At 29.8% G+C, this 22,267-nt stretch overlaps 3 protein-coding genes across 8 annotated transcripts in view; 2 read left to right on the top strand and 1 right to left on the bottom strand.

Annotated features, from left to right (window-relative positions):
• The first annotated feature begins 398 nt into the window (after positions 1–398).
• LOC111413575 (ketimine reductase mu-crystallin) lies at positions 399–10,424 on the top strand. Of its 2 annotated transcripts, XR_011640271.1 has the most exons (3): positions 399–1,264; positions 1,315–1,872; positions 9,431–10,424. XR_011640271.1 is itself a non-coding variant. In XM_023044599.2 (2 exons), exons 1-2 carry the CDS (start codon positions 577–579, stop codon positions 1,587–1,589), a joined length of 963 nt encoding a protein of 320 aa, XP_022900367.2. In that variant the 5' UTR covers positions 399–576; the 3' UTR covers positions 1,590–1,976. The 2 variants fall into 2 exon arrangements, 1 of the variants encoding a protein (XP_022900367.2); XM_023044599.2 differs by lacking the exon at positions 9,431–10,424 and having other exon boundaries at positions 1,315–1,976.
• Positions 9,340–17,932, bottom strand: LOC111422080 (glutathione hydrolase 1 proenzyme-like). 2 transcript variants are annotated; one of them, XM_071195723.1, is made up of 5 exons: positions 17,670–17,932; positions 17,397–17,611; positions 10,692–10,896; positions 10,010–10,627; positions 9,340–9,958 (listed from the first exon to the last, which is right to left on the bottom strand). In XM_071195723.1, exons 1-5 carry the CDS (start codon positions 17,822–17,824, stop codon positions 9,427–9,429), a joined length of 1,725 nt encoding a protein of 574 aa, XP_071051824.1. In that variant the 5' UTR covers positions 17,825–17,932; the 3' UTR covers positions 9,340–9,426. The 2 variants fall into 2 exon arrangements, with proteins under 2 accessions (XP_071051824.1, XP_022911053.2); XM_023055285.2 differs by having other exon boundaries at positions 10,010–10,623; positions 10,688–10,896.
• Positions 17,771–22,267, top strand: part of LOC111422290 (neuropeptide CCHamide-1 receptor-like) — a 45,758-nt gene continuing 41,261 nt past the window's right edge. For 3 of the 4 annotated variants that reach the window (XR_011640268.1, XM_071195725.1, XM_071195724.1), the window contains exon 1: positions 17,771–17,847. The gene's annotated coding sequence lies outside the window, so the exon portion shown is untranslated. Of the gene's footprint in view, positions 17,848–18,106; positions 18,313–22,267 lie in introns of those variants that run through there. The other variant, XR_011640269.1, reaches the window with a different exon arrangement.

A 22,267-nucleotide genomic window follows, 5' to 3' on the forward strand; every position in this document is an offset into this window, starting at 1 on the left:
TTGGAGGTTCGTATCTTTGCCCATCGGTAAATTCCGATATTGTGAACAAATCGAAATCCATATCTTCCGTTGTTTGCCAAACATCCATTATTCTAAAACGGTTTAATTAAATAATACTAAAGGAAATTAATAACTTGGTGCGCAATGTGCGGAAATCAAGGTTAGGTGGGAAAATTTTTTGAGGTTATTGACACGCCACGTCAAATTATTTTTGTTGATTCGATTAAAAATTATTAATTAATTATTTTTAATCCAAAAATGTTTATAAAACAATCATTTACAATCAATTTTGCGTTAATAATTAATTAATTACTAATTAACACGTTAATCTTTATTTAGGGTGCGTCACCAAAAATTTTTTAAGGCTTAGTTGATACGTTACAAATAATTTTCTTTAAACACTCTTTATGAAAAAATTAAAGTACAAATTGAAACAAAAACATTTATTTAAACAATTATTTAACTTAATTAATAGAATTTAAAAATAATTCTTTAAAATAAATGCTTTTTTTTGTAATGATATAAACCAAGCCTAAACTTATCATAATTTTTGTTGTTATTATTAATAATTACATAATGTTGCAAAAACCCACGAAGAACATGTTATACATAACCGAAAAAGAAGTTTTAACCTTATTAAACTGGGACGAAATCTTTAAAGCGATCGAAATCGCATTAAAAAGTGTAACAAAAAAGCGGGTAATTCAAAATCCTCGTTCATTGACCCAAATACCAGAAACCCAAAACATCCTCTTTTCGATGCCAGGATTTATTGGAAATAACGCCGAAATTAACGCTTTAGCATGTAAATTGGTTACTTCGTTCCCCGAGAACACCAAAAAAGGGTTACCATCGATTTTAGCAAACATTTTACTTTTTAATCAAGAAACGGGACAACTTCAAGCGGTTATTGACGCCACTGAGATCACTTCTTGGAGAACTGCGGCTGCCTCGGCTGTTGCAACTAAATATTTAACAATGAATAAACCGAAAAAGGAAATTTTGGCAATATTAGGAAGTGGAATACAAGCGAAAATTCACATCTTAGCGTTCCAACATTTTTTCAAATTCAAAAAGGTGAAGATTTGGGGAAGAACCCAAAAAAATGTTGAAAAATTAATACAAGAATTGGGGCTAAATGAAATCGAATTAGTTTCTGATCCAAAAAGTTGCGTTGAAAACGCCGATGTTGTTATAACAACAACTTACGCTAAAGAGCCAATTTTAAAGTTTGAGTGGTTAAAAAGTGGTTATCACATTTGCGGTAATTAATTAATTAATTATAATTAAATTAATAATTAATTTATATTTTAGCCGTTGGTGCTGGAAGTAATCCGATGGAAATTGATTTGGAAACGTATCAGAATGCTCACGTTTATGTTGATCATTTATCTGGGGCGAAAGAGGAGTTAAAACATTTACTCGAAAAAGGGGTTGTTTTTAAAAACGAAATTGGTGCTTTAATTGAAAAGATTGAACCTTATCCTGTTAATCAACAAAATACGGTTTTTCAAAGTTTGGGAATGGCCGTAGAAGATTGCGTTGTCGCTCAATTAATTTATTCTAAGTTTATTAATAAGAATAATTAATTAAAATAATTTTAAAAAATTAAATTAGTTAGGTAGCGCCATCTCTTGGTTCTTATTTGAATCGCCTTATTAAACCAGAGGTGGCGTTGATTTATAACTTGGCGTCTTTTAAAATAATTGACGATCAGAAAACCAACAATCGTCGCCATTACAACAACGAAAGTTTTAATTATAGTTAATCTAATTTTGTTTAAGTTTGGTTTAATCAAATTCAGTGTTTAGTTCTGTAAAGTTATCAATAATCACGTTTTTTTTAATTTGGTGTTTGAAAAGGGACAAAAACGTAAGTTTTTTTAATAATTTAAAATCAACACGTAAATAACATAAATATCTTATTTTTATTCTCGTTAAAGTACTATTTTAACCAATAAAGCTTGTTTTAAATCATTCATTTATTTTAAGTTAATAATTTCAACCTTTTTTTTCAACCTTTTTAGGTTAATTTCCCTTAGTTGCGATTGTAGGTTGCTTAGCAACGAAAACTTGTTCGGGCAAAAACATCGCAGTTTTTTTTTAACCGGCTGTTCTTGTGTTGAAAGTTAGATAATGTAAATCAGATTATTTTATTCGCGTTTGAAGCCAATTTAAAGAGTAAGTAATACGAAATAAAATAATATGTGGTATTAATTAAGGTGAAATATTGAGGGAATTTCATTATTAACCCTTTTTTTAACCTGTTCTAACATCTACAGCGGGGCTAAATATACAGGTGTCTTAAATAAGCGGTAAAATACAAAAGTTCTTCTTTGGAGAAAAGTTGAAACTATTTTTATACATACAGGATGTTTCATAACGACGTATCAAAATAAACATGTTAGTTTAAATGGAATGATATAGATTTTATTATACAGGGTGAGTCAATGCGAGGACGGAAGATAGTGGGTTTATTGTTGAAAATTAAAAAAATGTTTTTATGTTATAGGATGTATACAGGATGTTTTGCTATTCCAGGATCGTATTCAATTTAATTTTTTTAAATGGAACTTTGTATCTTTTTACATATCAAATTTTAAATGCATAAACAAAGATAGAGTCTTTCGAACGCCGCTAATACTATTGGATGTTATTATACAGGGTGTTTATCAGAAGTTTGGTTAAACCAAACATTTTTACACGAATTGTCATCGTTATGATTCTAGTATTGGTGATAACACGACTTACAGAAACAACCTGTATAAAAATGTATTGACTGTGATGAGACATGTTGATATCTGGTGCTTTTAGTTTTTGAGTTATTTTAATTAGGAGTTTTGGAACATCCTGTAAAGTTATTCATAAATCTTGAAAACAGATCCAAATATGTAAAAATATATGTGTTCCATTTAAAAAAATAAAGTAGTTATAAACTAGACTTCAGCAAAAAACAGGAATTACATTGTCCAAAGTCCATATGAAGTCTGAAATTACTGTTCAGAGAAAACAAAAAATTGATTATAAACCAAACATGATTTTTCATGGCAATACTTATGTGTTCAATAAAAGAATGCGAAAAATATGAACAAGAAACCAATGGACTTGTCTTGTTATTGCAGAGGACAGGAAATCACCAATACGGAAACTTTGCCAATGCAGGATAAGCACAAAAGTAAAGTAACAACTGCAGAAATGAGGTACCGGGTGGTACAAGATCCGTATGGATAATAAGAGGCTCCCAAAAAGATGATAGACACCCAGAAAGAAGTAGCTGTCAGTATCAAGAACAAAACATACATAACGTTGGCAGAAGACTAGATACTACTTCTAAAAAACTAAATACTGCTTTCTGAAGACTAGATACTGCTCTGGAAGATAAAATACTGCTTTCTGAAGACTAGATACTGCCGACAGGTCTAAATACAACATCTGGAACACTAAATACTGCTTTCTAAAGACTAAAATTGCTTTGTGGAGATTAAATACTGCTTTCTGAAGACTAACTACTACTGACAGGTCTAAATACTGCAAAAGAAAGATAAAATATATTGGAGAAAACATACATAACTTTGGCAGAAGACTAGATACTGCTTCTAGAAGACTAAATACTGGTTTCTGAAGACTAGATACTGCCGACAGGTCTAAATACAGCATCTGGAACACTAAATACTGCTTTCTAAAGACTAAAATTGCTTTGTGGAGATTAAATACTGCTTTCTGAAGACTAACTACTACTGACAGGTCTAAATACTGCAAAAGAAAGATAAAATATATTGGAGAAAACATACATAATTTTGGCAGAAGACTAGATACTGCTTCTAGAAGACTAAATACTGGTTTCTGAAGACTAGATACTGCCGACAGGTCTAAATACAACATCTGGAACACTAAATACTGCTTTCTAAGGACTAAAATTGCTTTGTGCAGATTAAATACTGCTTTCTGAAGACTAACTACTACTGACAGGTCTAAATACTGCAAAAGAAAGATAAAATATATTGGAGAAAACATACATAACTTTGGCAGAAGACTAGATACTGCTTCTAGAAGACTAAATACTGGTTTCTGAAGACTAGATACTGCCGACAGGTCTAAATACAACATCTGGAACACTAAATACTGCTTTCTAAGGACTAAAATTGCTTTGTGCAGATTAAATACTGCTTTCTGAAGACTAACTACTACTGACAGGTCTAAATACTGCAAAAGAAAGATAAAATATATTGGAGAAAACATACATAACTTTGGCAGAAGACTAGATACTGCTTCTAGAAGACTAAATACTGCTTTCTGAAGACTAGATACTGCCGACAGGTCTAAATACAGCGTCTGGAACACTAAATACTGCTTTCTAAAGACTAAAATTGCTTTGTGGAGATTAAATACTGCTTTCTGAAGACTAACTACTACTGACAGGTCTAAATACTGCAAAAGAAAGATAAAATATTTTGGAGAAAACATACATAACTTTGGCAGAAGACTAGATACTGCTTTTAGAAGACTAAATACTGCTTTCTGAAGACTAGATACTGCCGACAGGTCTAAATACAGCGTCTGGAACACTAAATACTGCTTTCTAAAGACTAAAATTGCTTTGTGGAGATTAAATACTGCTTTCTGAAGACTAACTACTACTGACAGGTCTAAATACTGCAAAAGAAAGATAAAATATTTTGGAGAAAACATACATAACTTTGGCAGAAGACTAGATACTGCTTCTAGAAGACTAAATACTGCTTTCTGAAGACTAGATACTGCCGACAGGTCTAAATACAGCGTCTGGAACACTAAATACTGCTTTCTAAAGACTAAAATTGCTTTGTGGAGATTAAATACTGCTTTCTGAAGACTAGATACTACTGACAGGTCTAAATACTGCAAAAGAAAGATAAAATATTTTGGAAAAAACATACATAACTTTGGCAGAAGACTAGATACTGCTTCTAGAACACTAAATACTGCTTTCTGAAGACTAGATACTGCCGACAGGTCTAAATACAGCGTCTGGAACACTAAATACTGCTTTCTAAAGACTAAAATTGCTTTGTGGAGATTAAATACTGCTTTCTGAAGACTAGATACTGCTGACAGGTCTAAATACTATAAAAGAAAGATAAGATATTGTTGGAGAAAACATTAAAAAGGCGCCGGCGCCCCCTTTTAAGCAGCGCCCGGGTGGTAGCGCCCCCTCTGGTAACTGCAATGACGTAAACAAGGCTTGCAGATATTTAAAAATACCTTTTTTCTGGCTTAACCACTTATGTAATCAAAATCTTATAAGAGGCAAAAACGGTTTAGAAATAAATGGACTATTCAAAAACTATAATAATGTAATTGTCGCCTGGCCAGAAAAAAAAAAATGGAAAAATATTCGGTGAATACATGACTTTTCCATCATTCCTGTGTTTCTAAAATTGTATCGAATACCATAAAAACACGTTAATTGAACCTAGGAACTCACTTCTGAAAAATGGTTTCAATTGATTTACGAGTTATAAAAAATAAAAGAATTTTTTTGCTAACTTTGAAATCTAACTTGAAGATATAGATAACTTAGCTTAAATCGACCTATTTTGAGCCAAGGAATCTGTGGTCTTCCGTTGTACACGCATTTCGGAAACACCTGTAGATAGATAATTTTATTTTATTCAGAAAAAACTTTTAATTTAAAACAAACGTGTATAAAATTAATCGAACCATACAATTTGTAACTTTGTAATACAATCCATTTTAGTGTTGAATCATATTAAATCATAATCCATATTTAACTTCAATCGTAATTTGAGCTTCAACAATAACCTTTTTATAATAAAAATAACTCAAATCGAGCCTATACACGTTCGGTGGGATGAAAGGGGGAAATTTCTTCTCATCCAAAACAAAGTTATCTTGCTTATAACACCCTTTCTCGATAGGACAAGTCGTTCCATTTCCACTTTTTAAAGTATTTTTTGCCCCGAAAAAATTATTATTTAACATTTCGCAAACTTTTACGTCGAATTGAAACAAAACATCTCTCGGAATGTTATAAGATAACGTCAAAGCTTTTATATTTAACTAAAATGAAATGAATAATTAAATAAAAACAATAAATTAGTAAATAATTTACTTTAAAACTAGGCCCATCCAATTTTTGTTTAACACAATAAATCACACTGAAAGCTTTTTTCGTTTTATTAACCATAACGTTTTTTAATTCCAAATCGTAAATGTACTCGGAATCTTGATGTTTAATTACTCCGTAATTGAACGTTACTGTATATTTGTTTTGCGAAAAAGGGTTTAATTTTATTGTTGTTATTGAATTAAATCCAACAAGTAACGTTAATAACAAAACGGATTTTATTACGTACATTTTTGTTTGATTTTAATGAAAGACTGATTTTTTGATCCCATCACGTTGGTTTAGTTAATTAAAAACGAGATTAATTGCATAGATTTGTCTTTTTTAATTTAGTTTTTGCTTAATTATCCGTAAAAATTATATAAATATCAATATAAATATAATATAATAATAATCTTAATTTAATTTTTTTAACTTAAAACTAGAATCATTCGGGTTTAGACTATCTTTCAGTTGTTAATGTCAACTTTAATTTTGTTATTATATTCGTAATCTTCATAAAATAACCTTTAAAGTGAGTCCAAACATGACGCATTTATCTCAAAAAACCAAAAAGATCGAACTTTCAACCTCAATTTTTAATGTTAGAATTCTAATTTCGTTTTTAAACCATGTTTGATTAATAAATTCATACATAATTGAAATTCATTATGATATAAATAATAATTTATTTATTATTAGGTTATGTTATTAATGTTACTAATTAACAACAAGCTGAAAATTATTGATTGTGCACAGAATTCGATATGTTTTTGCACTAGTTCGAAATTTCAACCTCAATTTTGACATATTTGTAATCTTCATTAAAAATCCTTTAAAATGAGTCCAAACTCGACATATTTAACTTTAATATTAATGGAAATACAATCACTTCCGGTTTGAAATGTCAACGTCAATTTTGACATATTTGCCATCTTCATTAAAAACCCTATAAAATGAGTCCAAACAAGACGCACTTATCTCAAAAAACAAAAAAGTTAGAATAAAAAGCATTAAACCCGAAGTTAGCCGCAATGAAGATAGCAATTTAATTTTTAAATATTAATACCAACCTTAATTTTTTTCTTTTTATTATATCTTTGTTTTGTGACAAATTTTAATACATTTTATAAAAATTAAAAATATGTCAAAATGACATTGACATTTCAAACCGGAAGTTGGTTATATCTCGAGTAATATTGAAATTAAACGTATCATGTTTGGACTCATTTTAAAGGACTTTTCACGACGATTACAAATATGTCAAAATTGACGTTGACATTCTTAACCGGAAGTTGACCATAACTTCATTAATATTGAAGATAAATATGTCGTGTTTGTACTCATTTTAAAGGATTTTTAATGGAGATTACAAATATGTCAAAATTGAGGTTGACGTTTTTAAACCTGAAGTTAGCTATCATATAATAGACAAATGGGCAACTTCATGGTGTCCTTCCATGATGTATTCTTTATTAAAAAAAGCCTTTAAAATGAGTCCAAAGATGAAGATTAACATTTATCTCAAAAAACAGAAAAGTTAGAATAAAAAGCATTAAACCCGAAGTTAGCAACAATTTAATTTTTAAATATTAATACCAACCTTAATTTTTGATTCTTTTTATGATATCTTTGTTTTTGTGACAAATATTAAGACATTTTATAAAAATTAAGAATATGTCAAAATGACATTGACATTTCAAACCGGAAGTTGGTTATATCTCGAGTAATATTGAAATTAAACCTATCATGTTTGGACTCATTTTAAAGGATTTTTCACAACGATGACAAATATGTCAAAATTGACGTTGACATTCTTAACCGGAAGTTGACCATAACTTCGTTAATATTAAAAATAAATATGTCGTGTTTGTACTCATTTTAAAGGATTTTTAATGAAGATTACAAATATGTCAAAATTGAGGTTGACGTTTTTAAACCTGAAGTTAGCTATCATATAATAGACAAATGGGCAACTTCATGGTGTCCTTCCATGATGTATTCTTTATTAAGAAAAGCCTTTAAAATGAGTCCAAAGATGAAGATTAACACTTATCTCAAAAAACAGAAAAGTTAGAATAAAAAGCATTAAACCCGAAGTTAGCAACAATTTAATTTTTAAATATTAATACCAACCTTAATTTTTGATTCTTTTTATGATATCTTTGTTTTTGTGACAAATATTAAGACATTTTATAAAAATTAAGAATATGTCAAAATGACATTGACATTTCAAACCGGAAGTTGGTTATATCTCGAGTAATATTGAAATTAAACCTATCATGTTTGGACTCATTTTAAAGGATTTTTCACAACGATGACAAATATGTCAAAATTGACGTTGACATTCTTAACCGGAAGTTGACCATAACTCCATTAATATTGAAAATAAATATGTCGTGTTTGTACTCATTTTAAAGGATTTTTAATGAAGATTACAAATATGTCAAAATTGAGGTTGACGTTTTTAAACCTGAAGTTAGCTATCATATAATAGACAAATGGGCAACTTCATGGTGTCCTTCCATGATGTATTCTTTATTAAAAAAAGCCTTTAAAATGAGTCCAAAGATGAAGATTAACACTTACCTCAAAAAACAGAAAAGTTAGAATAAAAAGCATTAAACCCGAAGTTAGCCGCAATGAAGATAGCAATTTAATTTTTAAATATTAACACCAACCTTAATTTTTGATTCTTTTTATGATATCTTTGTTTTTGTGACAAATATTAAGACATTTTATAAAAATTAAGAATATGTCAAAATGACATTGACATTTCAAACCGGAAGTTGGCTATATCTCGAGTAATATTGAAATTAAACGTATCATGTTTGGACTCATTTTAAAGGATTTTTCACAACGATGACAAATATGTCAAAATTGACGTTGACATTCTTAACCGGAAGTTGACCATAACTCCATTAATATTGAAAATAAATATGTCGTGTTTGTACTCATTTTAAAGGATTTTTAATGGAGATTACAAATATGTCAAAATTGAGGTTGACATTTTAAACCTGAAGTTAGTTAATTAATTAATCTAGTGTTAGTCACTTTTCCGTAACGTGTTTTTTGAAAAAAAAAGGGTTTAATTTTATTGTTGTTATTGAATTAAATCCAACAAGTAACGTTAATAACAAAACGGATTTTATTACGTACATTTTTGTTTGATTTTTTTGATCCCATCACCTTGGTTTAGTTAATTAAAAACGAGATTAATTGCATAGATTTGTCTTTTTTAATTTAGTTTTTGTTTAATTATCCGTAAAAATTATATAAATATAATATAATAATAATCTTAATTTAATTTTTTTTTTAATTTCAGAACCCTTCACCATAACCATGTCGTCTTCGATCACCAATCGCCTCAATATTATCGTTACAAACCGAGATGGCATTAACAGCGGAAGTAATCGGCATATTAAGCGAACCTTCAGCACATTGGACATCCGTTTTATACTGCTTAATAACATGCCCACGGCGAGATAACCCTTTTAAAATCGCCGGGGGAAACCCCGGTTCATATTCGATCTCCATCGGCACCAATTGATGATGTAATCTCGGTTGCGCGACGGCTTCTTCGAGGCACTCCCCTAAAAGTAGATGTCTTATCACCACTAGAGAAGTCGCCGAAAGTATTTTAAATCCACCAGAAGCCCCCACAATCATCCTAACGGAATTATCAATTGAGCTTAAAATAATCGTTGGACACATCGTTGAAACTGGCTGGCGTTGGGGTTTAATATAATTCGATGGGTTTGCTTTCCACGGATGACGATTAGGAATTGCAAAGTCCATCATTTGGTTGTTTAAGATGATTCCGGTTGATGGTGAAGCAAAAAAAGCCCCGAAACTAAAACATAAAATGATTAAAACTCGAAAAATTAAGAATTACATTAATTACACCAAATTAATTGTACTTGTAACAGAAATTGCATCCCCATTCGGTGCTAAAATACTAATATGAGCAGTTCCGTGGTCCTCGGGTTGCTCATAAACCCCAAAATAATTACTTGGATCATTACTTGTACAAGAATCTTTAATGCGACACCGAATAAAATGAGTAACCGTTGAATTATAACAATGCTCATCTAAATTTCTTATTGCCATATTCGGACCGGATTGTTGAGTTTTTAAACCATAAGCGAACTTCCACACTTCGATTAAACGGTGCCAAAACGTCACCGGAGAACAATTAATAATCATTCGAGACATTAAATCGGTGATTAATAAAAGAAATGAACCAGCTCCTGGAGATGGGACTGTATAAATGGTGAAATCTGTAGCGATTGTTGTCGACAACGGTTTCATCCATCGAGGTTTGTATTTTTTTAGATCATCCTTTGTAATTACCCCACCCGCATCTTGAATATCCTGAATAAAACAATCCGTTAATGGACCGTTATATAACACATTCGGGCCTTTTTCTGCGATTTTAGCGAGCGTTTCGGCAAGTCTCGGCCGATTCATGACGTCACCTTCTTGGTAAAGTTTCCCTGTTTGTCTGTTTAAAAAAATCTTTCTAAAACGAAACGATGGGAAAAAAGATGGTTCGAATTGAAATTGAATTTTTGAAACTTACTAACTTCAAACTGGGGGAGCGTACGATTTCGTTTTCTAAAGCTTTAATCATTTTTGAGAGATAATTGCTAACGTAAATTCCCCTTTGGAGGAGTTTTATCGTTGGCTTTACTAGATGAGACCACGGGAGTTTACCGTATTTTTTATGGAGCTCCCAATAACCTTTTAGTTCGCCGGGAACTGCAACGGATAAACCACCGGAAGACATTTCTAAATATTAGAGATAAATTTAATTAAAAGAAAATGATTTAGTTGTTATTATAAAATGTACTGTTAATGTTAGAATTCTAATTTCGTTTTTAAACCATGTTTGATTAATAAATTCATACATAATTGAAATTCATTATGATATAAATAATAATTTATTTATTATTAGGTTATGTTATTAATGTTACTAATTAACAACAAGCTGAAAATTATTGATTGTGCACAGAATTCGATATGTTTTTGCACTAGTTCGAAATTTCAACCTCAATTTTGACATATTTGTAATCTTCATTAAAAATCCTTTAAAATGAGTCCAAACTCGGCATATTTAACTTTAATATTAATGGAAATACAATCACTTCCGGTTTGAAACGTCAACGTCAATTTTGACATATTTGTCATCTTCATTAAAAAACCTATAAAATGAGTCCAAACAAGACGTACTTATCTCAAAAAACCAACAAGTTAGAATAAAAAACATTAAACCCGAAGTTAGCCGCAATGAAGATAGCAATTTAATTTTTAAATATTAATACCAACCTTAATTTTTTTTTTTTATTATATGTTTGTTTTTGTGACAAATTTTAATACATTTTATAAAAATTAACAATATGTCAAAATGACATTGACATTTCAAACCGGAAGTTGGTTATATCTCGAGTAATATTGGAATTAAACGTATTATGTTTAGACTCATTTTAAAGGATTTTTCACGACGATTACAAATATATCAAAATTGACGTTGACATTTTTAACCGGAAGTTGACCATAACTTCCTTAATATTGAAGATAAATATGTCGTGTTTGTACTCATTTTAAAGGATTTTTAATGAAGATTACAAATGTGTCAAAATTGAGGTTGACATTTTAAACTTGAAATTAGTTATCATATAATAGAAGTTTTACAATTGAAATTAATCTAGTGTTAGTCACTTAACGTGTTTTTTGGGTTATTTCACATTGATTAAAACAAAATCACATGATGATTCTTGAATTTTTCGCACTTCGTCCTTAATTTCATTTTACAACTTTTTATACTTTAATTTTGTAAATTAGTAACTAAACTTGGTATTACTGATTAATGTGTTACAAATGTTTTTGGAATATGTCTTTAAGTTGATAAGGAACATTTTTTGTCCGAAACATTTTCTTCCATCTCTTTTCATTCTCGGAATTTTATCTGATTTTTATGCCAAAAACGTCAATTTCAGAAATATTTATTTTCTAACCAAATAAAATTGGTATTACTGATCAATGTGTTACAAATGTTTTTGGGATATGTCTTTAGGTTGATAAGGAACATTTTTTGTCCGAAACATTTTCTTCCATCTCTTTTCATTCTCGGAATTTTATCTGATTTTTATGCCAAAAACGTCAATTTCAGAAATATTTATTTTCTAACCAAATAAAATTGGTATAACTGATCAATGTATTACAATTATTTCTGGAATATATCTTTAGGTTGATAAGGAACATTTTTTGTCCGAAACATTTTCTTCCATCTCTTTTCATTCTCGGAATTTTATCTGATTTTTATGCCAAAAACGTCAATTTCAGAAATATTTATTTTCTAACCAAATAAAATTGGTATTACTGATCAATGTGTTACAAATGTTTTTGGAATATGTCTTTAGGTTGATAAGGAACATTTTTTGTCCGAAACATTTTCTTCCATCTCTTTTCATTCTCGGAATTTTATCTGATTTTTATGCCAAAAACGTCAATTTCAGAAATATTTATTTTCTAACCAAATAAAATTGGTATAACTGATCAATGTATTACAAATGTTTTTGGGATATGTCTTTAAGTTGATAAGGAACATTTTTTGTCCGAAACATTTTCTTCCATCTCTTTTCATTTTCGGAATTTTATCTGATTTTTATGCCAAAAACGTCAATTTCAGAAATATTTATTTTCTAACCAAATAAAATTGGTATTACTGATTAATGTGATACAAATGTTTTTGGGATATGTCTTTAAGTTGATAAGGAACATTTTTTGTCCGAAACATTTTCTTCCATCTCTTTTCATTCTCGGAATTTTATCTGATTTTTATGCCAAAAACGTCAATTTCAGAAATATTTATTTTCTAACCAAATAAAATTGGTATAACTGATCAATGTATTACAATTATTTCTGGAATATATCTTTAGGTTGATAAGGAACATTTTTTGTCCGAAACATTTTCTTCTATCTCTTTTCATTCTCGGAATTTTATCTGATTTTTATGCCAAAAACGTCAATTTCAGAAATATTTATTTTCTAACCAAATAAAATTGGTATAACTGATCAATGTATTACAATTATTTCTGGAATATATCTTTAGGTTGATAAGGAACATTTTTTGTCCGAAACATTTTCCCATCTCTTTTCATTCTCGGAATTTTATCTGATTTTTATGCCAAAAACGTCAATTTCAGAAATATTTATTTTCTAACCAAATAAAATTGGTATAACTGATCAATGTATTACAATTATTTCTGGAATATATCTTTAGGTTGATAAGGAACATTTTTTGTCCGAAACATTTTCTTCCATCTCTTTTCATTCTCGGAATTTTATCTGATTTTTATGCCAAAAACGCCAATTTCAGAAACATTTACTTTCTAACCAAATAAAATTGGTATTACTGATCAATGTGTTACAAATGTTTTTGGGATATGTCTTTAAGTTGATAAGGAACATTTTTTGTCCGAAACATTTTCTTCCATCTCTTTTCATTCTCGGAATTTTATCTGATTTTTATGCCAAAAACGTCAATTTCAGAAATATTTATTTTCTAACCAAATAAAATTGGTATAACTGATCAATGTGTTACAAATGTTTTTGGAATATGTCTTTAGGTTGATAAGGAACATTTTTTCTCCGAAACATTTTCTTCCATCTCTTTTCATTCTCGGAATTTTATCTAATTTTTATGCCAAAAACGTCAATTTCAGAAATATTTATTTTCTAACCAAATAAAATTGGTATTACTGATCAATGTGTTACAAATGTTTTTGGGATATGTCTTTAAGTTGATAAGGAACATTTTTTGTCCGAAACATTTTCTTCCATCTCTTTTCATTCTCGGAATTTTATCTGATTTTTATGCCAAAAACGTCAATTTCAGAAATATTTATTTTCTAACCAAATAAAATTGGTATAACTGATCAATGTGTTACAAATGTTTTTGGAATATGTCTTTAGGTTGATAAGGAACATTTTTTCTCCGAAACATTTTCTTCCATCTCTTTTCATTCTCGGAATTTTATCTAATTTTTATGCCAAAAACGTCAATTTCAGAAATATTTATTTTCTAACCAAATAAAATTGGTATTACTGATCAATGTGTTACAAATGTTTTTGGAATATGTCTTTAAGTTGATAAGGAACATTTTTTGTCCGAAAAATTTTCTTCCATCTCTTTTCATTCTCGGAATTTTATCTGATTTTTATGCCAAAAACGTCAATTTCAGAAATATTTATTTTCTAACCAAATAAAATTGGTATTACTGATCAATGTATTACAAATGTTTTTGGAATATGTCTTTAGGTTGATAAGGAACATTTTTTGTCCGAAACATTTTCTTCCATCTCTTTTCATTCTCGGAATTTTATCTGATTTTTATGCCAAAAACGTCAATTTCAGAAATATTTATTTTCTAACCAAATAAAATTGGTATAACTGATCAATGTATTACAATTATTTCTGGAATATATCTTTAGGTTGATAAGGAACATTTTTTGTCCGAAACATTTTCTTCCATCTCTTTTCATTCTCGGAATTTTATCTGATTTTTATGCCAAAAACGCCAATTTCAGAAACATTTACTTTCTAACCAAATAAAATTGGTATTACTGATCAATGTGTTACAAATGTTTTTGGAATATGTTTTTAGGTTGATAAGGAACATTTTTTGTCCGAAACATTTTCTTCCATCTCTTTTCATTCTCGGAATTTTATCTGATTTTTATGCCAAAAACGTCAATTTCAGAAATATTTATTTTCTAACCAAATAAAATTGGTATAACTGATCAATGTATTACAATTATTTCTGGAATATATCTTTAAGTTGATAAGGAACATTTTTTGTCCGAAACATTTTCTTCCATCTCTTTTCATTCTCGGAATTTTATCTAATTTTTATGCCAAAAACGTCAATTTCAGAAATATTTATTTTCTAACCAAATAAAATTGGTATTACTGATCAATGTGTTACAAATGTTTTTGGAATATGTCTTTAGGTTGCTAAGGAACATTTTTTGTCCGAAACATTTTCTTCCATCTCTTTTCATTCTCGGAATTTTATCTAATTTTTATGCCAAAAACGTCAATTTCAGAAATATTTACTTTCTAACCAAATAAAATTGGTATTACTGATCAATGTGTTACAAATGTTTTTGGGATATGTCTTTAAGTTGATAAGGAACATTTTTTGTCCGAAACATTTTCTTCCATCTCTTTTCATTCTCGGAATTTTATCTGATTTTTATGCCAAAAACGTCAATTTCAGAAATATTTATTTTCTAACCAAATAAAATTGGTATTACTGATCAATGTGTTACAAATGTTTTTGGAATATGTCTTTAGGTTGCTAAGGAACATTTTTTGTCCGAAACATTTTCTTCCATCTCTTTTCATTCTCGGAATTTTATCTAATTTTTATGCCAAAAACGTCAATTTCAGAAATATTTACTTTCTAACCAAATAAAATTGGTATTACTGATCAATGTGTTACAAATGTTTTTGGGATATGTCTTTAAGTTGATAAGGAACATTTTTTGTCCGAAACATTTTCTTCCATCTCTTTTCATTCTCGGAATTTTATCTGATTTTTATGCCAAAAACGTCAATTTCAGAAATATTTATTTTCTAACCAAATAAAATTGGTATTACTGATCAATGTGTTACAAATGTTTTTGGAATATGTTTTTAGGTTGATAAGGAACATTTTTTGTCCGAAACATTTTCTTCCATCTCTTTTCATTCTCGGAATTTTATTTAATTTTTATGCCAACAACACCAATTTCAGAAACATTTACTTTCTAACCAAATCAATGTATTAAAATTATTTATGGAATATGTCTTTAGATTGATAAAGAACATTTTTTGTCCGAAACACTTTCTTCAATCTCTTTTCAATCATGATTTTTTTCCCATTTTTTATTATGTCAAAAACGCCAACTTCAGATATATCCTTTTGTATCTAATTTTAGTTGGTGTAACTGATCAACGTGTCAAAAATTTTAATAGAATACGTTTTTCAGGTTCATAAAGAACAAATTCATCCACCAAAAAGAGGGTTCAAACATTTTTTTCCTACATTTTCTTTGTTACACGCTCCTCTTCTTATTATAGTTATGATGAAATTAACATCATATTATTTAAGGTAATTTGTAACCCTTGTTCACTATTTATGCTACACATTCATAGAGGGAGTATGTATCCTATGTGGCGCAGATGAACTTCTTGTATCTTTACCACATTATGTTGTATAAGACTTCGTCTTAACTACGTGATAAATCTTAACAAAGTGTTAACTGCGATAAATTAAATCCTTCATGGATGTCGTTAAACAATTTTATCCTTATAATATATACCTTATAGATGAGTTTTAGAAAACAAAATTACTTTTTTCGTATGAATTAGGCTAAAATTAATTAATTTTCGTAAAAAGGAACATGACGTTTCATAAAATTGACATTTAATTTTGACAAATTGTTGTGAAGTTGGTTACAGTTGGTAACATTGAATTTGTGTCACATTGACGTTTAAATCTTATTCAAACATTTCTTTAAAAAAATTTAATTTATGGAATCATATCTCACATATTCACATATCTCTATAAATAGCCCTCATTTATAATATACTATATTCGTATTATAATATACTATTTTTCTTAGTACCCTGAGATTAATTAGTTTAAAAGTGAAGTCGAATAATTTTGACTTGTACTCAGAAAATTCGTATTAACAGAGAGAATAAGTTATTAATGAAACTTAAATTATAAAAGAACGCCTCTTGTGAATTACACAAGTGCTTAGATGCAACTAGCCCAGCTCAACATTCTGGGGTGTTCATAAATTCCGTTTATAACATTCCTTAGTTTTATAATTAAACGGTTCAACTTTATTTTCCAGAACTTTGCCGAGAAGTCTACATTAAAAAAAGAGTGCGATTTTGGAAATTATAAGATTTTTTCATTCCTTTTGCGATTTATTTGAATCCGGATTTGCAGCAATAAAGAGGAAATATTGCTCGAAAATCGATGGGAAGCGTGAAATGGGAGTGACATTATTTCACGCTTGGAAAAAATATGAGATCAACCATCACTTAACTAACAGAGGTCAACAAAAGCCAGGAACTGCCAAACTTTATTACCTCGACTTTAAATTTTGAGATGACTGATAGATATCGGCTTTAGATATCGTAAAAAACGATACTTGTTTTATTGAATACAATTTTTTATGCAAATTTAGTACATTTTACAATAATCTTTGTAAAAAAAAAATTTACTTACCGTTTTCCGAACCACATTCATTAAACATATCTTTATGAGCTTTATACGGAGCATTTTCCCGAGCGTTTAAAACTTGAACTGTTCCTGAAGATTTCTTAAAAATGGTCAAAAGAAAACCACCTCCTAACCCCATACTTTGCGGATTTGAAACGCCCTCACAAAAAAGCGCTGCTATGGCTGCGTCGGCGACACTTCCACCACATTTTAAAATATTTCTATTTAACGTTGAGTTATTTTTCATTTTTTTTTTTTGTAGAAAGAAACATGACTTACAATCCAATGTTGGTGCATTCAAAAGAATTCGTAACAACGGCCGCTTTATTGAGGGAATCGCTTTGTTTCCGGTGGACGTGCTCAAATGATGAATTCGGTTTTTCCATCAAACAACACAGCGTCAACAACCAAAACGCGAAGAACTTCACCTCCATATGTTCGAATTCACTTTAATAAGGTGAGTCATTAATAACTTTTTTCTTCTTCCTTAAAAAACCAACAAAAAAAATTAAAATTAATTAAAATTTGATTGACAATTTCAATCATAAAATTTCAATCAATCAAATTGATTTATAAGATTAATAATAATTTTTTTTAATGTTTAAATTTTTTATGGAAGCTTTTTATTTCGTGAATTTCCGTGTCGTTTCGCGCAACTTTGGGTTTTACGAATTCAACGCAGCCGGGATAAATTTTCAGTGGCGCTTTCAGCTTTCAGTGCGTCGTTGCCTACCATTCGGGGAGGTTGTACGTTGTTATTAGGGAAATTACGCGATATATCACGCGAGAAACCCTTTTAAAAGGGAAATCGTGTCGATTTTAATTCAAAAAAGTACTCTTAGAAAAGCTTATTATAAAGTTTACGTCGGTATTGCTTTTAAAGTTGGGTTCTAAGCAAATTTATTTCTGTGTTAAGCTAAAGGTAAGCTTGTATAAAAAATTACATGATTTATTATCTAATTTTAAGTCTGTATATAAAAAAGTTTATACATTTTTGTATTTATAATGTTTACAAGTATATCGAATCTTGCCTTTTTTTGTCATTAACATGTCTCATTAAATGTTGATAAGGCAGATAACAAATTTTGTTTGATGGACTATATTTGCCATGAAATCCTTACCTTGAGTTCTTTCAAATGGTGAAAAAGTTGCCTACATTACTTGTAATTTAGCACTATTTCATTAATCACTTGCATCTCTCTTCTGTCTTTGTAGGGTTGTAACTATATCCATTTGAAATATATTTCGTTGTCACCCCAATATAAACCTTTGTGGTGATACGATGGTTTTAGACACATCCGCAGCCCTTGTATTTTAGCTTTCTGTGAAATCTTACAAGCTTTTCTCCATTAATTACTTGTCATGTAGTAACAAAATATCCTAAGAGAAAAAAATATCTTGGAAAGGTGTAAAGAAATAAAACGTTATGATCAGATTCAAAATGTTATTTGCAGAAACAAGATGTCATGCCAAAAAGCAAAACATTTTAGAAGATATAAGATGTGCTATGGCTAAAAAATATCATGTCAGAAATAAATCGTTAGACGAAGATGCGAGCTATTAGGAGCTGAGTATGAAATGCTGAAAAAAGTTTCAGTTAAAACCGTCCCGGAAAACGTTCCCTCAGAAATTCTTGGACAGCCTGTGTGTTATGCGCAGGAGCACCATCATGCATATACCACATTACTTGCCTTGTGTTTAAAAGAACATCATCTCAAAAATCATCTAATTTCTCTAAATGTCGCCTGTATGTATGTCCATCCAGCCTTGATGGTAAGAAAACGGGTCCAATAATTACATCGCCCACAATGCCAGCCCAAACGTTATGAGAAAATCTCCATTGTGATTTCCAAGTTTTCTTAAATCTTGGATTTTCGTCTGCCCAACTATGTAAATTTCTCAAAGAGATGATTCCATCTTTAGAAAAAGTGAATTTATCTGTAAAAAGTACTTTTTCTAAAAACTGATCATCAATTTGGATTTTGTGCTGCATTATTTGGCAATATGCCAAATGCGCAGACTGGCCAATTGCCCACTGCGGCTGCAATATGCATTGACATTGCCCTAATGTCAAAATCATGTCAGTTTGTTCACTAAATGTGTAACTCTCCATTTTGAACCCTTAAAATTAATAATAACTAACTAATAGAACTATAGATACTAATAGAGCGAACAAAAAAGTTCTGAGCAAACAAATTTTAGGGACAGCCTGTATAGCATGGTTGCCGCCGCCCGATCAAAGTCAAAATTGGTTCAATGATTTTGCTTGATATTTGTTTATCTTCTACCAAATTTCAACGCTCTACCATAAATGGTATTGAAAATATTTAGAAAAATGTGTTAAAATTTCTGAACTTGGATGGCCCATATCTTGGCCATTTGAAGACTCTTATAATAATTTTTTTTCACGAATCGTCATCATTTTTGCTCTACTATATGAGGTTAATTTTATGCCCCGAGTCACCGGAACACCCTGTATATATTTTTCATCACTATGCTATTCTTCATGACAAAATGAGCAAGTTTTATTTGAACGTCGCTCCTATGATTGAACCTTGAGGTACACCACATGTACTCCCTTCTCTTCCTCCTGGAAATATTATCTTCCTTTCTGAGAGATATGATCTGACAATTCTTTTTACTCCTTTTGAGAATCCTCCCTCCTCCATCCTCCGTTATCTTCCCCCACGGTGCTGAGTTGAATGTATTTCTTATATCTAGAATTACCATTATAGAGAGATCTTTATGTGTTAAGGGAGTTTACTCCTGATCTCCACCGTCATCCTTCTGTTTATGAGCCTCTCCAATATTTTCCCAGAACACTCAATAGGCACAATGAACCCAACCCAACCCTTCGTCCAATCATCCCTGCTTCGAAATAGGACCTTATACGGCTGGTCGAACTTGTATTCTGTCGGTATAACGTTCGTTTTAATTTCAATCAAGTGATTTAGACATGGGTCTTTGAGGATTTCAAGAGGTTACCCTGCATCAACTTGTGCTTTATGTTTTCAGAAATAAGGCACTTAAAGCTGAATAATACACCATATTTAGCTTTCAAAATATTATGGGCAAAAATAATATTATGGATTGATATCAAAGGCAGAAAAATAGTGTTATTTTCGGGAGCAAAACATCTTGAGGAGAAACAAAATATCATGTTCAGAAGCAAAATATCATGGGCAAATTTTTAGACAAAGTCTAAAATCTGTTTTGCAAAAGAGAATCTTATTTGTGGAAGTAAAGTATTATTGGCAGAAATAAAATTTTAGCTGCATGTCTTAGGAAGCATGTACAGGGTGGTTCAAATTCGATGTCCGAATAGGCTAACTTGAAAACTATAAGAGTTGGAAGAAAAGTAGCTGACATGTCATGATCTCGTTTTTCGAGAAAACCTCAAAACGCTATCGTTTTTTGGTTATCTTGCTATCATCTCGCTATCTTGGTTATTATTATAGGTGGAGTATTATAACTAAGACATTATATGGACACTTTTTTACAGAGAATTTGATGACGTAGTCAAAAAAATTTTGTCGGTTTTAGATTTTGAGATATTATCACAATTTTCGTTTTTTTAAATGGAAACAACCACTGATTATTCGCTTAATAAATTCGTTATTTTTTTCTGATTACAAAAATATAGGGTTTGACGGGTCTATTTCTTATTGTTTTAGAATAAAACTAAAAATAAACTTTTCTTTTAGTGTCGTCGAAGAAATTAAATTTACAGTTTCCTGTAAATTATAACTAAAAATTAAAAAAACATATTTCTGATATTTGAAACAAATATATTTGTTGAACTGTTTAATTTATAAATGTTTTACACAAAAGTTGGAATAGATTGCATTATTTCACATTTTTTATTACGATTTAATATTATTTTTAAATTACTTAATAAATTATCGATAGATGGCGCTTTATTTTTTTAAAATTCAAATAAACAGCAACATTTGTTTGTATTCAAAAATTTTCTGAAATGTCACTTTAAAAATCCTGTTTTTAAGATCAATTACGAAAATTTTGAAAAGTTTGACATCGTAGAATGTTACATATTGAAAAATGATTTGTTTTTAAATACCAGAAGTTATCTTCGTATTTAATTGTTAACTTTTTAGATTTTACCTACCGCCCCGTAACTTACAGGAAACTGTAAATTTAATTTCCTCGACGACACTAGATGGAAATTTTATAAAAAAAGTTTATTTTTAGCTTTATTCTAAAACAATAAGAAATAGACCCTATATTTTTGTAATCAGAAAAAAATAACGAATTTAATAAGTGGTTGTTTCCATTTAAAAAAACCAAAATTATCATGATATCTCAAAATCTAAAACCGAAAAATTCTTTTTGACTATGTCTTGAAATTCTCTGTAAAAAAGTGTCCATATAATGTCGTAGTTATAATACTCCACCTATAATAATAACCAAGATAATTGCACTTATTACGATATTTTCAATTTTGGCCTCTAGGGGAAAAACAAAAGACGATAGCGCTATAAGGTTTTCGGCATTAGCAGTTTCTCGAAAAACGAGATCATGACATGTAAGCTCCTTTTTTTCTAACTCTTATAGTTTCCGAGTTAGCCTATTCGGACATCGAATTTGAACCACCCTGTACATTTTAGACAGAAATGCTACTAGTTCTTAGTATATGATGAAGATCCACTTACGCAAACTTGTTGCAAAATTAAGTCAATTCAAGCTTATAAGCTTATTGAAGAGATATAACGAAAGTACTTAACGAGTACTAAATTCGATCAGAACAAACATCGATAATACAGTTATGGTAATATATTAGAACTTTTATCCAGAAAGTAATTCTGTTTTTTCCCAACAGAGTGACTCATCACAACCAACTTCACACTTAAGCCGTATAA

This window comes from Onthophagus taurus, chromosome 5 (assembly GCF_036711975.1).
Source record: "Onthophagus taurus isolate NC chromosome 5, IU_Otau_3.0, whole genome shotgun sequence".
Classification (NCBI taxonomy): domain Eukaryota; kingdom Metazoa; phylum Arthropoda; class Insecta; order Coleoptera; family Scarabaeidae; genus Onthophagus; species Onthophagus taurus.